This window comes from Zingiber officinale, chromosome 5B (assembly GCF_018446385.1).
Source record: "Zingiber officinale cultivar Zhangliang chromosome 5B, Zo_v1.1, whole genome shotgun sequence".
NCBI classification, from domain to species: Eukaryota; Viridiplantae; Streptophyta; class Magnoliopsida; order Zingiberales; family Zingiberaceae; genus Zingiber; species Zingiber officinale.
Window position 1 is genome coordinate 83,446,779 of NC_055995.1, and position 14,155 is coordinate 83,460,933.

General features: G+C 34.5%; 2 protein-coding genes across 3 annotated transcripts; both read left to right on the forward strand.

The window, feature by feature from the left end:
* The first annotated feature begins 954 nt into the window (after positions 1–954).
* LOC121984727 (chitin elicitor receptor kinase 1-like) lies at positions 955–7,488 on the forward strand. Of its 2 annotated transcripts, none has more exons than XM_042537834.1 (12): positions 955–1,714; positions 2,233–2,266; positions 2,436–2,440; positions 2,552–2,686; positions 3,023–3,213; positions 3,857–3,946; positions 5,333–5,426; positions 5,521–5,672; positions 5,732–5,820; positions 6,749–6,887; positions 7,023–7,121; positions 7,204–7,488. In XM_042537834.1, exons 1-12 carry the CDS (start codon positions 1,087–1,089, stop codon positions 7,366–7,368), a joined length of 1,821 nt encoding a protein of 606 aa, XP_042393768.1. In that variant the 5' UTR covers positions 955–1,086; the 3' UTR covers positions 7,369–7,488. The 2 variants fall into 2 exon arrangements, with proteins under 2 accessions (XP_042393768.1, XP_042393769.1); XM_042537835.1 differs by having other exon boundaries at positions 3,041–3,213.
* Positions 7,489–8,546: 1,058 nt separating this feature from the next.
* On the forward strand, positions 8,547–11,484 carry LOC121984728 (ankyrin repeat and SAM domain-containing protein 6-like). Its single transcript, XM_042537836.1, has 2 exons — positions 8,547–10,188; positions 10,679–11,484. The coding sequence occupies exon 1, from the start codon at positions 8,562–8,564 to the stop codon at positions 9,681–9,683; it is 1,122 nt and encodes a 373-aa protein (XP_042393770.1). The 5' UTR covers positions 8,547–8,561; the 3' UTR covers positions 9,684–10,188; positions 10,679–11,484.
* The last annotated feature ends 2,671 nt before the right edge of the window (positions 11,485–14,155 follow it).

A 14,155-nucleotide genomic window follows, 5' to 3' on the forward strand; every position in this document is an offset into this window, starting at 1 on the left:
TGGTACTTTAGATATCATAAGCGCCAAATTAGAAGAATATTAGAAAAATATATTCTGAAAAGAAATTAATTAATCCAGTAGGAAGGAACCTATATTAGGTTTCAAAATCATGCTTAAATTAAATTTTTTATGAATATTGTATTTTTGAATTGATTTAATTTTATTGTTTACTTAGAATTATTTAAATAAAATTATTTCATATAATTTCTGTTGGAAATCAATTTTTTACTTTAATTTTTCCTTGGAAAGAGGACTTCATCACTTATATGTAGGAAAAAATTTAAATTTTTCTGACTATTAAGGTATGTTTATGAATTTTTTAACAAATATTATAATCTTTTATTTAAAAATAATTTGCAGAGTAATTTTTGCAAACTTCATTTTCGTGTGAAAAGTTATCACATTCCCTATTCAAAAAAATAATTTTTAATTTTTTTTTTGACTGTTATTGAATTTTATATGAATTATTTATCCAAATATAATATTTTAATATTAAAAATTCTTAAAAAGTTATTTTTTTAAAATAAATATTTATTTACAAAGAAACTTGCTATAATACATATTCAAAAACATTTTCATAATTTTTTTAACTTAAAAACTATTTTTAAGTAATTTTTTTTAAAAGAATATGTCTTTATACAGAAAAGAATTTATTACTGTATAAATTAATTTCAATTTTTTATGAAAATTTTATCTCTAGTTTAAATATGGTTGTTTAACTATTAAAAAAATTTCATAATTTTCTCATGATTAAAAATATTTTTAAAATTTTTTTTTTCAAAAATAATTTATAAATTGTAAAAATCTAGATTTTTGAAATTTAAAGTTTGATTTTTCTAGATGATAATCATTATATTTTTATTCCTTAATTTTATTTTAAATTAATTTTAATTTATTTTCATAGCAGCCTCCTATTAAATAGGGAGAATATATATATCTATATTCCCCGGACCATTACCTGTTCGTCATTAATGCGCAGACGATGGCAGTGACAAGTCAACGATGCTTGCTTCGTATTGACGCCCGCAGTGGAGATGGAGAGTCTCTAGGGTTTCGATCGCATTGCTCTCCATCGACGAGCTCAAGATGGTCCACCCATCGAGCTGCCTCCCCTCCCTTCTCCTCGTTACTCTCGCTTCCTTCCTGCTCCGCTCGGAAGCCTCCTGCCGGAAAGGCTGTGACCTCGCCCTCGGCGCCTACTATGTCTCCCCGCAGGACAACCTCACCTACATATCCAGCCTCTTCAACCTCGAATACGTCGATCTCGGGCCGTACAATCCCGAAGTCACGAACTTAAACAGCATCGGTACCGGCAGCCGCGTTCACGTCTTCTTCCGCTGCGACTGCATCGATGGCGACTTCCTTGGTCACAATTTCTCCTACGTCGTCCTCGGGGGCGATAGCTACGAAAAGATTTCCCAGAATGTGTATGCCAATTTGACCACGGCCGCCTCGCTCACCCAGTTCAATAGCTATCCGATGAACAACGTGCCTGAAGGGAAGACCATCAATGTGACCGTGAATTGCTCCTGTGGAGATTCGTCGGTCTCAAAGAACTACGGTCTGTTCGAGACTTATCCGCTTCGGCCTGAAGACAATCTGTGGTCGTTGGCTGAAGCGTATGGGTTTTCTGGACGAGAGGATTTGCTGCAAGCGTATAACCCTGGGATTAATTTCAGCGCTGGCATGGGGATTGCATTTATCCCAACCAAAGGTGAGATAATGAGATTTACTTTTGTCAAATAAGACTGGAATAAACAATTAAGTTTGGAGTCTTGTTATTAGGCTATTTGTACTTGTATTGTCTACTCGAGTATTTCTCAGCGCACGAGGATATCAATTTAGAGAAACACCTCTCTTGTTTTTATATTCGTGTTTATGCTCGCCTATTATTGTATTCTGCTCAAGGAGTATCGTTTCCATTTTACAAGGTTCTCACAAAGTAATTATCTTGTTTGTAGTTAGAGCCCAATCTCTAGTTATGTTTTCCATAAGTATTATATAAAGTGCAAAACAAAATGAGTTTTCTCAAACTGCTGTTTTGATACTTGCTGAAGCATATCAGCGGATAGTTTCTATGCACTAATGTTTATTAGTCCAGTCCTTTTATGAATTGAATTATTGTGGGAAACCATATATTCATTTGAGGTAGTGAAACTACTTTTCAACTTTTTTATATCAGCTTTTTGGATGTGATTAATATTGCTATATTCTGTTTGCATGATATTGCAGATCCCAGTGGAAGCTATCGTGCCCTTTCCTCTAGGTACAATATTGATAATGAATTACTTGCATTCTCACTTTTTTAGTTTATGTAACATGGGTATCCTAGCTTTTTCTCATTGTAAATGTTTATAATTATATTGTAGTTTAGTCAATAATAATAGTTTTCCACTTTATTCTAATATGGATGCACTATTTATGTTTTATTTCAGTGCAGGTAGTAGGCCTTTCTAGTTCTTCCTAATTAAAGAATTTTGCCAGAGCACAGTTTGATGAAGGAAATAATTTTTTTAGCTTGATTCAGAACAATATTTATGAAAATTGTCAGGAATTTCCTCGGGAGCTATTGCTGGAATTTCTGTAGCAGGAGTCACTATTCTGATATGCACAATATATTTGTATATTTATTGTCAAAGAAGAATGAAGGCAAAGAAAGATTCCTTGCTTTCATCAACACTTGAAGGTAACCTATCTAAGGGTCATGGTAACTTATTATTTTAAATAATTCTGTCTGTGCTTCAAACCATAGTTGTAAAAAATCACTAATCTTAATCCAGATCAACCAAGTTGGATAGGGATCCGACAGATCCGATTCGATTCTTACAAGATCTCAGGAAAATAAGAAACATAAAAATTATCATAGAAAATGCCAGAAAATCACCAATATGGTGAAATCACTGACTATTGATATCTTGATAGGGTAACTGAAGGGGTGGGAAGAACAGTCTAGATCAAGATTTTGAGATTTTCTTGATGGATCATTGACTATTGATATCTTGGCTGCTTATTTGAGTTACAGTGTCAATGTATGGACCAGGAATGACTGCGCCTCGAGAAGATGGCAATTCCATATTTGTAGGTATTACTGTTGACAAATCAGTGGAGTTCACTTATGAAGAGCTTGCTAGGGCTACAGATGATTTTAGCCTAGCATACAAGATTGGAAGTGGTGGCTTTGGCATTGTCTATTATGCTGAGCTCAGAGGAGAGGTGAAATTTCTAATGTTCAGTTAATGCACTTTGTGCTTCTTTATTCTAAATTAGTTATACTTTTGAGGAATGAGATCTCTGAATGTACTTCTATTTGGTGCCTTATACTTCCATGATTCGTTAATTGTGAGTGCAGAATTTGATTATGTAGACTAAATTGTTAACGAATGGGAGTCTTGGCGCAACGGTAAAGTTATTGCTTTGTAACCAAAAGGTTAAGGGTTCGAATCCTAGAAATAGCCTCTTGTAAAAAGCAGGGTAAGGCTGCGTACAATGGATCCTTTCCCGGGAGCTCGCATGACGTGAGCTTCGTGCACCGTTGTCCTTTTTTTTTTAAGACTAAATTGTTAACATTTAGTATATGGAATCATTTGCCAGTGCAGCCAAAATTGTCTAACATATTTGATTTTTTTTCTTCTGTTTCTCATTATAGAAAATCCCAAACAATGTCTGCAGACTCTAAATCAGCAATTATGCTCATGTCTGAGAGTAGACCTACAAGGAAGCATAGCTATTGTCTGGTGTTTTCAATTTTAATATGTACTTATTTGAAGTATTGGCTTCTTTTCTCGACTTAAAAGTTAGATCACTTTATTTCCAAATCTCTCCTAACTTCTGATGACCTTGATATTCCTTTATGTAGAAAGCTGCCATCAAGAAAATGGATATGCAGGCAACTAATGAATTTCTTGCTGAATTAAAAGTCTTAACTAATGTTCATCACTTGAATTTGGTAAGTTTCAGTTCATTTTCTCTAGTTTGGATAGAATAGGAGAATTTTTGACATTCATATTGCTACTCTTATATATGAGTGCCATGTGTGTTGGTGCATATATTATTCTTTAGAGTACATTTGGTTGTGGAAAATTTGAAAGGTTCATTGGAATGCAATGTAGGAATGTCACACTATCACATTTAGTTACATGATTTGTGCAAAATTTCCAGTCATCTGGCATTGTCTGCATGACACATGCGCATATCCGACGGGTTTGCATGCATGTTGAACTGCATATGCAGCCATGCTTCTTTTTTTTTTTTTTTAACTTTTAATTGGTTCTCCAATCTAGGTTAATCTATTTGTTTGATTCCATATGTATTTATGTATAATGTTGACATGAAATGGCGACTAATCTGGATTATGCTTAATTTAGTGCAACATAATAATGCATAAAATGAGAATGAAAGAGAGCTATCAACAAGTATGATAATTGTTTAAGGAATAGAGCAAAAAGAACTACACCTGGGTCATGTTTTACATTAGATTTAGTTGCAAAAACTTCGAGAGTCAGAATTAAGCCAAACAAGAGATTCACTTATATCATATAAGAAATTAGAATGAATCACTCTAAATATAGAACACTCATCACTTTAATTTACTTGCCAAAGTAATCTTGGGAGGAAGCAAGCAATATCGCTCCCTTGGACAATCAAACCAACTAAATGTGTACCACACATCAATTATAAGCATTATCACTCAAATACAAGAAAAACAAACTCTTCTACAGACCTCACATGTTGCAAATCAAGAAAAAAATACATTGAATGTACATCAGACTGGTCTCCTGCATATAGAAATATTCACCTTCAGATTTAGATTCCCTTTCATCTTGTAATCTTTATCAATGCACTATATAAATAGTCACCGGTGGGAGAATGGGGAACAAACTCTTTTATGGGTTTCAAGGAAATTCTAGTTGCAAATAAGCAAGAAATCTCTAAATCTCAACATATATTCTCTAACAAGCCTCACTATGTATTCTGCTTGGTACGTCACTGCTATATCAGTCTAGTCTCATATAGATGCTACCATAAATTATAAAATATGAGGAATCTGGGTAATATGCAAAACTGGATCAAAATGCTGCTTCACACTAACCATAATAACGTGGCATACCGCACTCATTAAGATACACTCAAATAATTAAATCTTTTTGTGAACCACCCTTTGTGATACACTGTCATATGTAGTGAATGTTTAATATTATACTTCGTATAGTTTTGTTATCATTTGTGTCAATGTAGGATAGTCCGATTTGATTGCCCACATTGGAAAACTGAATCCTCAATTAGCAGAAGTTTGGTGCATTAAGTGATTGAATGTGCTGACTTTTTTGTGCAGGTGCGCTTGATAGGATACTGCACTGAGGTTTCTTTATTTCTTGTGTATGAATTCATTGATAATGGGAACTTGAGTGAGCATTTACGTGGGTTAGGTAAGAAAACTGCAAAAAGTTGGCATTCTATAAAATTTGCAAGGTCAAAAATTCTTTTATGACAGTATTTACAAGGGTGTCTATCTGGTTACAGGCAGAGATCCTTTAGCCTGGGTTACAAGGGTGCAAGTTGCTCTTGATTCAGCCAGGGGTCTAGAGTACATCCATGAGCATACTGTTCCAGTTTATATTCACCGCGATATCAAATCTGCAAACATATTGTTGGACAAGAAGTTCCGCGCTAAGGTTATTATTGTCATTTGGACTGTCAGTAAGCTCGATGCTAAAAGTCAGTTGTTTTGCAGGTTGCCGATTTTGGCTTAGCAAAACTTACCGAAGTGGGTTCCTCTTCACAAACACGACTTGTTGGAACATTTGGTTATATGCCTCCAGAGTAAGAAGCAAATTATTTTGATAATATGGCTTATTGTTCTTATGGTTCCAGGTACCTAAAAGTTCCCAAATAAGATGATTCTTCAGGATATGACAGCTTTTATGGAATGCTAGCCATTTTATAAGATAAAAATTTCTAGTTTGTAGACCTTGAAATTTCAATTCTTCCGTTGATCTTTTCTTCAGTTTCTCAACAAATATGGACCTGATAGCAATTTCTTTGCTGGTGTCAGAGTACTGTGATTTGTAACACTGAATAAAGAATTTTCATTCTCCATTTTAAATCCTTCATAAACAAATATTTTATTTTTTTGATGAGCCAGATGTTTCCTTTATTGTAGGAGGTTATGATATAGCAGTTAAATTCTTAAAATGCCTTAATGTTATTTTTTTGTATTGTGTTAATTTCCATCAATTTTCCTTTTGATGGTGTTAATTTTGACTGGCTAATTACTTGTCCCAAAAGTTCGGGATGTTAGGAAAGCACCTATCTACATTTGCATTGTTTACACTCCCTCTCATGCATTGCTCGGTGAACTTTACTCAATGTCCCAAGCCAACACAGTAAATTTAACTCGTGCTGTGTTATTATGGTCAATCATAAGATTTAGATACGAGAGCCAATATATCTCGCTGTGATGTCTTCTTATATTTGAATGTTTTAGGGCATGTCCAAAAGCTTAGGTGTTAAGGTAGTTTTAACAAAAATAAGGCCTCACACAATGGTAGTGAGTGAAGTAAACCAATGTGACTTGCATAGGGTAAAATCAAATTAGCACTTCAGCAAATAATATGAATCCATTATGAGAAGTTTTATACTTGAACTTATAGTTGTATTAATTACTCGAATTAAATTATTATATCTCCATATTGCTAGAATCATTAGTAATTAACAGCTTCAACTTTGTTGTCTCTAATTTATGGTGCAGGTATGCGCAGTATGGTGACATTTCTCCTAAAGTGGACGTGTATGCATTTGGAGTTGTTCTTTTTGAACTTATTTCAGCCAAAGATGCAATTGTGAAAACAGGCGGCTCCCTGACAGAGTCGAAGGGATTGATTGCTCTGGTTAGTTTTCCTGTTTCAGGATTGGCTCAATTTCTTAATCATCCTGCATACCATTTTTTTTTTATTTTAGTTTTGAGTTGTAGCATTTGTATCAGATACATATTTTGGGTTATTCATCTTTATTGTATGTTATAGTTTGAGGGCGCTCTCAGTAAATCTGATCCAAAAGAAGATGTGAAGGAGCTAGTAGACCCGAGGCTTGGTCAGGACTATCCAATTGACTCGGTTCTAGCGGTGAGGGTGTAAACCATTACATAATTGATCTGTAGTTTGGCGATCCTCATATTGCTGAAATAAGCTAATCACTTTGTTGCAGATGGCATTGCTCGCAAAGAGTTGCACCCGAGAAAACCCCCAGCTGAGGCCGACCATGAGACAAGTCGTGGTGACCTTGATGACACTATCATCGGCTACCGAAGATTGGGATATGGGCACTTTTTATGAGAACCAAGCTCTTACTGGTCTTATGTCTGGAAGGTAGCATGCTCCTATTTCCCTGTCTTCCACAATGCACTCGTCACCTGTGTGTACAAATGTAAAAAATATCATATTCTGTATCGTTTGTCATCTAATAAGGATTTATATTGCCTGATTCGTTCCATATAAATAAATCCGATTGCGATGCCATGAACAACTAGGAGTATGCTATTTTGATAGAAAAACATCTCCAACAGTCTAATTCATTGTTGGAGTCGTTCAGCAAGAGTTTCCACCATTTTCCCGCGTAAGAATTTTTTGTTTTTTGCAATCAAGAAAATAGTGAGCTCCTGTTATCATGACCAAAAAGCCCTTTCTCATATGCAGCTCTAGTAGGAAGCCACCGGCAGCTGTTGGAAAATTTTTAGAGTCGAACTTATTGCTTCACGTTTAATGTTATCTTATTCATCATTTTTTCTAGTCAAAATCATTTCACTACTTTTAAAGCAAATTCAATGCTAACTTTTAATGAATCTATAATTATTATGATTGAAATTGATCATATAAGCTAAATTAATTATGATAAAGACAAGCCAAAATCAAAATCAATTATGTTGTTTCATTAAATTCAGAATTAATAAATTAATCTGCAAGTGTTTTGTATTTTGAATGAATTTATTATTATTAGAGCAATTGACCAAAGTGTATATCTAAAATTATGAAATTTATTAAAAGTTATGAAAATTTAAAAGACGCATTTAACTTTTAAATTTATATTTATATTTTTTATTTTATTTCTCATGTCAATCACTAGGATATCACATTCATAGAATATCATGACTGTGGTATTAAATTCTAAAATACAATATCACAATTGTAGTGTTGTAATTCATGGTGATATTAATTTTTAAAATATAGTATAAAAGTAATGTTGATTTTTAAAGTACAACGGTAAACTAAAAACTAAGTACATATTTTGGAAAATCTAAAAATTAAGTGGGCCTCTTGAAAATTTCTTAATTTTAAAGGTGCCTTTTGGTCATTGTCGTAATTATTACGTTTGAGATTCATATAAACTAAATTAATTATGATAAGGACAAGCCAAAATCAAAATCAAAATCAAGTATGTTGATTCATTAAATTCAGAATTAATAAATTAATCTGCAAGTATTTTGTGGTTGACTTTCGACCGTAATTCCTTCGTCCCCAAAACATGTAAACGGCCGCATCCTCCTCCACGCGTCCCAAACCGTGTCAATGCACCGCATTAGCCGTTCGATGCAACGACCTACGTCCCATGCGCCATATTGTAGATTTAGGTTCCGGAGACGGCTTGGATGGCCTCGGCCACCGAATGCTAAAGCCAGGACTTGCATTGCTCTCTCACTCACCTCACTTGCCTCATTTGGTAAATCATCGGCCCCTCGCCCTCTCTCGGTCTCGCACTCTATCGAATACTCCGCGTTCGCTTTAATGGACGACCTCCCACCGCCGGAGCTGCCTTCCAATGGCGGCGTCGCCGCGGCTCCACCGCTCGAGGCTCCGGATGCTCCGATGCCGGGAACCAAGCGGCAGCGTCGCCCCAGTGTGCGCCTCGGGGAGATAGGCGACCTGCCCGCTGCTATCCCCTCCGAGCCCCACCTCCGCCGCTCCAAGCACTGGAATCTCTCCGCCCACGGGGATAACGCCAAGCCCCGTGTTTACCACCATCCTTCCGCCCACAGGCAGCCCTCCAAGACCCGCCATCTCACCACCCTGGCACCTCGCGGGGACGGTGCGTCGGATGCGCTCCCTCCTCCGCCACCGCCGAATCTTACTGACGATGGGACACTCCTCTCCGTCGACGAGAACCTTGACCCGCTCAGCGCTGGAGTGAAAAGAGTCAGCCGCGATCCGAAGCCGTGGCGCGGCGCGAGGCGGGTTCGATCCAGCTGGGCCTCGAAGGAAGAGGAGGGAGTGGAAGGCGCCGACTTCAAAACCGTCGGCGGAGAGGATGCCGCAGATGACGGATTACCAGAACCGACTGGGAGTCCGTCGGAGAGGAACGACAGGAGGACGGCTGGGGTTAGGGTTAGGGTTTCCGAGAGTAGGGACGTCGGGACTGATGCATTGGCGGATGCCCCCTCGGATACGGATGGAGGAGATTGGTTTGATCGGGACGGACATTGGCGATCTGGGGAGGATGGCGGGGTGCGGTCCTGGCTCGAGGGATTGGGACTGGGCAGATATGCACCTGTTTTCGAGATACACGAAGTTGATGACGAAGTGCTGCCGCTGCTAACGTTGGACGATCTGAAAGACATGGGGATCAATGCGGTAGGCTCCAGGAGGAAGATGTTCTGTAGCATCCAGAGGTTAAGGAAGAACATGGATTCCTAAAGTGAACCCAAAGTTTGTTCAACATCAGGACAAAGCATCCGATACCCATCTTCGCAGTCTAAATACTTTTGGTGAACTCTAACTTACATCAATTTGCTTACAATCTTTCTCAGAATTATAATGCCCCGCATGTTGTAAGCCATATATTTCCTGGACCATTGTATACTTCATGTTGCTTTCTTTCAGAAATACTATGAGAGATGCCTTCTAATCTAACTATTTGAAATTCTATATTATGTAGTTTTCTTACAAAGAGCATCCTTGAAATATTGTCATTTCCCCATGAGAAAATTAAGCATAAGACTTATCAATTACTTCAACCCATGTGTTTTCTACCTCACGTGTTTTTGATAAAGGCATTGCAGATCATCTTATGGAATAATGGTGGCCAATCCACAGCTTATGGTCGTTATTAACATTTGGTGGAAAGCGTGATTGGCCCTTACCTTCATATGCGTCTACAATGCATTGGCTTTGTTGGTCAATGCACAATTACGTCAACTTGGTGAGACTATTCACACAATTGAATTCTAAGGATATGAGGCATCTTACCCCTTATCTTGTTGCTCTTGACTTATAATGAGCTTCCAGATTTGCATTAGTGTGACTTTGTAGCTTAAAATTTCATCATAACTTAATTTCTTTGATGAACTAACTTTTAGACAACTTTTATATCCTGTAATAAAGTTTCATCATAACTTAACTTTTAGGCAACTATCTTATAATGAGCTTCTCACTGCTTGAACATGGCTAACTTTTAGGCTTTCTGAAGTATATTTGCTTTTATATCCTGCAATAAATTAGAACCCATTGAAACTTAAGTTTGTTGCACATATCCTGTAATGAATTTGCCCTGCAGCAGCACCTTTGGTTTGTTACTATGAAAACAAACAGTGGAATCATGAATATTCAAATTCAAGTGATAAATCTAGTGATTAGTCTCCCTGCTGAGTATTTCAAGTCATGATCCATATCACAATTGAATTTTGATGCAGCTTAAGATTAATGCCATCTTTGGGTCAAATCCAAGATTTTGAAATTTCCTTCCTAGTCTGGGTTTCGGTTCCTAACCAGAACAAAACGGTATTTAATACTGTGCTCTTGGTGCCAACCTGCGGCGCCAGTGGCACCAATAAGCAAGAGTAAGGAGGCAGCAGAATTGAGAAGTAGGCAAGGGCAAGCAGCAGCAGAAGAAAAGAAAATTTTGGCTCATGGAAGAAGGAAGCGAAAGAAGAGTATTAGTTGTGACTCAGGGAAGAAGAAAGAAAAGGAGTCGCCGCAGCTAATGAAATACCAGTGGTGCTGAATGAAGGGGCAGGGCACTAGGATTTAGCCATGAGCCTTATCTTAACTGCTCAAAACTCGCCTAGCTGCAGTCGCGTAGAAGAAAATTGCTAGAAAGACCAAGCAGCAATGACTTGCCTTGCGGAGTGGCAATTGTTTTAGATCTTTGTGCAAATCAATATTTCATTGTTGGATATATTTTATTCTGATTGTTTTCCTTAACTGCCAGTAGGGTTTTAATATTGGAGCTGGCTGATAAGGATTGACATCTTAGAAGAATGTCTCCTAATTATTCATGTCCTTAGTGGCCTTATTGTTAGTGCATACTACAACTGAAGATTAGAGACTGCATCGGTTATGGACCTATCCACTGGTCCAACTGCACATCTATTAAGATCTTTGTAAGTTGGAACTGAACTTTGTGAGTTTAAGATTGTTCTGCAAGATGTAGACAGATATGTGTCTTATGCTTAACCATTTGTAAATGATTAGAATTTTTGATTTTGTTGAAATCAAACGTATTTTTGTCTGCAGCATTGTTTTGGAAGTCATTCAAGGTTGTAGGTAAAAATCAAAAGAACCTTATTTTTTTTTCATTTTTTTTTCATTCAAGGTCTCGCTCGAAGGATTCTGTCATAATTTCTCTTAAATCTATTCAAAAGAATCTCAATCTATTTAGTAATTTGGTAATTTAGATTAAATTTGAAATATGAAATGTAAATTTTTAAAAACATATATTTTTATATAAATTTTAAAATAATACAAAAGTATATAAACTAAAGAATAACAAAAATGTGATTTTAAAAAATATGTTGATTGAAGTGAATATAAATTTTATAAGTTTAGATTTCAATTAGTTTTTACAAAATAATTAAAATATAATAATTTTTTTATTAAAATTAGTTATGTAGATTAAAATTGCTAAATCTATCAAATAATTTAAAGTTTTATTTAAATTATTTAATCACTTTTAAAAATATTTATGAATAATAAGGAAAAATATTTATGAATAATAAACTTCTTCATCTTTTCCTTTTTTATTTAAAAATACTATATTTATTGTTCATCCTAAAAATACAATAAGGGGGTGTATTCAATGTTGAATTTTTAATTACTTTGAATGAGTTTGGTGGATTTTAAAAGTCTAGGTGTATTCAATCTAGACTTTTATAAACTCTATAGAAATCTAATGGTATCCAAATTAGTTTTTTATAGAGTTTTAAAAAGTCATGTGGTATTCAAACTCGACTTTTTAAAACTCTATGAAAATCTGTTGGTATCCAAAATTTTAATAGATTTTCATGGATTCTTTTAGAATTCCTTAGATATAAATTTTAACCAATGAGAGCTTTCCAAAATACTTGGTATAAGTTTAAATATAAAATAAAAAGTCTTCTCCTTACCCTTGAGATTTCTATAGACTTCAAATCATTTTAATTTTTTACGAATAAGTCCTTTCTCTTGCCGCTCCTCGATTTTGATTATTTCTTTGAGTCTCATCCAGAGCCTACCAATACAATAATACACAGTCCAACTTGATGCATATTCAATCAAGAATCTTCACCACTTTGATCAAATTTAATACTGTTCTCGATGTTATTCCTTCACCACCTTGATCACGTCGACGGTCTACCATAGAGATTACTTTAGGGGTGTGTTAATCTCTGTTATAAAATTAACTATACATGTGTTTTTTTTAACATTATTATTATTTATTTATTTTAATTTTATTCTTTTCTTTATTTCTTTTGTTTTTAAGGTTTACGTTTTTTTTTAATTTACGTTTTTTTTAGTTTATGTTTTTTTAAAAAGATTTTTACTTTACGTTTTTTTAGTTTATGTTTTTTTTTAAATTTTTACGTTTTTTACTTTACGTTTTTTTAGTTTAAATTTTTTTTAAAGTTTATATTTTTTTCTTTACATTTTTTTTTTTAAGTTTACGATTTTTTTAGTTTACCTTTTTTTAGTTTATGTTTTTTTAATTACCCTTTTTTAATTTTTCTTTAATTTTTTTTAAAATTTACGGTCTTTTTTAAAATAAAATTTTTATTATAAAAAGTTTAACTTGTGCCGAATTACATAATTTTTTTCACAAAGAGTGTCGTTCTGATGAATTTCTAGTTGAACCAGATAATGAAATTTCATCATCCTTATCAGAACAAGTTCACGGTATCGATTGCTTTGATCAATTATCTGATACTCAAGAACAACAATGAGCAAATGTCAATGCATAGGGAGATACAATAGATAATCGAATTTGGAGCGATGTTTATCATATTGGCAATAACGAAACGAATTTTTCTTTCTCATAAATCCACAAATTTACATGGAAACGTTTATAATATATTATGATAATCTCTCACATGAGGCACTTGAATTTTTTTAGAAAGTGAATTAGCAGATAGAATCTATTAATCCGTATTATTAAAAGTATTCATACATAAATACTGAAAATGATTTTCTAATTCCAACAACGGTTAAAAATAATATTAATAAAAAATTATCTTACGTCAATTTAGAAAGTCTGAAAAGGATAATTTATAATAGAAATTTGAACAAAAAATTATCAAAATAAGATAGGGCATCAAAATCTTACGTCTTTAGTTTTGCGGCCAAGCCCATCAGATGCAGCCTATCTAAAAATACCGCAAATACTCCTTTTTTGGTCAACATATTTTGCGTTGACGTAGACCAATGTTTGACCTCGTCATAGACCGTTTGGTTAGATCAAAGAGCAGTCTTGTTTGACCTTGGAAAACCAGATACACCATACAAATACCAATTATTTAAATAATCATCGCGGAATTTATACGCTTAAAAAGACAGTTTTTAACAAAATTTTTTAAATTGTCAAGTTGATTTAAAATTATCGAATTATATATCTATTTTTTATTTTATTCTTTTAGAATAGTCAAATCAATTTAACTGTATGTCAAAATATTATAATTTTAAATATATCAATCGACCGATTTTTTTTTTTTTTTATCATTTTAAAATCAATTTTAGATAAAATCCGTTTATGAATCAAACGATCTCGGATTGATATAAAATTAATTTTTATATCTTCGACTATTTTTTCTAATTATATTAATGTCCTCAAACGCCAATTTACTATTTAGTACATTAGCCAATTTTATCTAAACTTGGTCAATCAAAATCGGTTGATTGACCAAATGGTTTCGGATTTA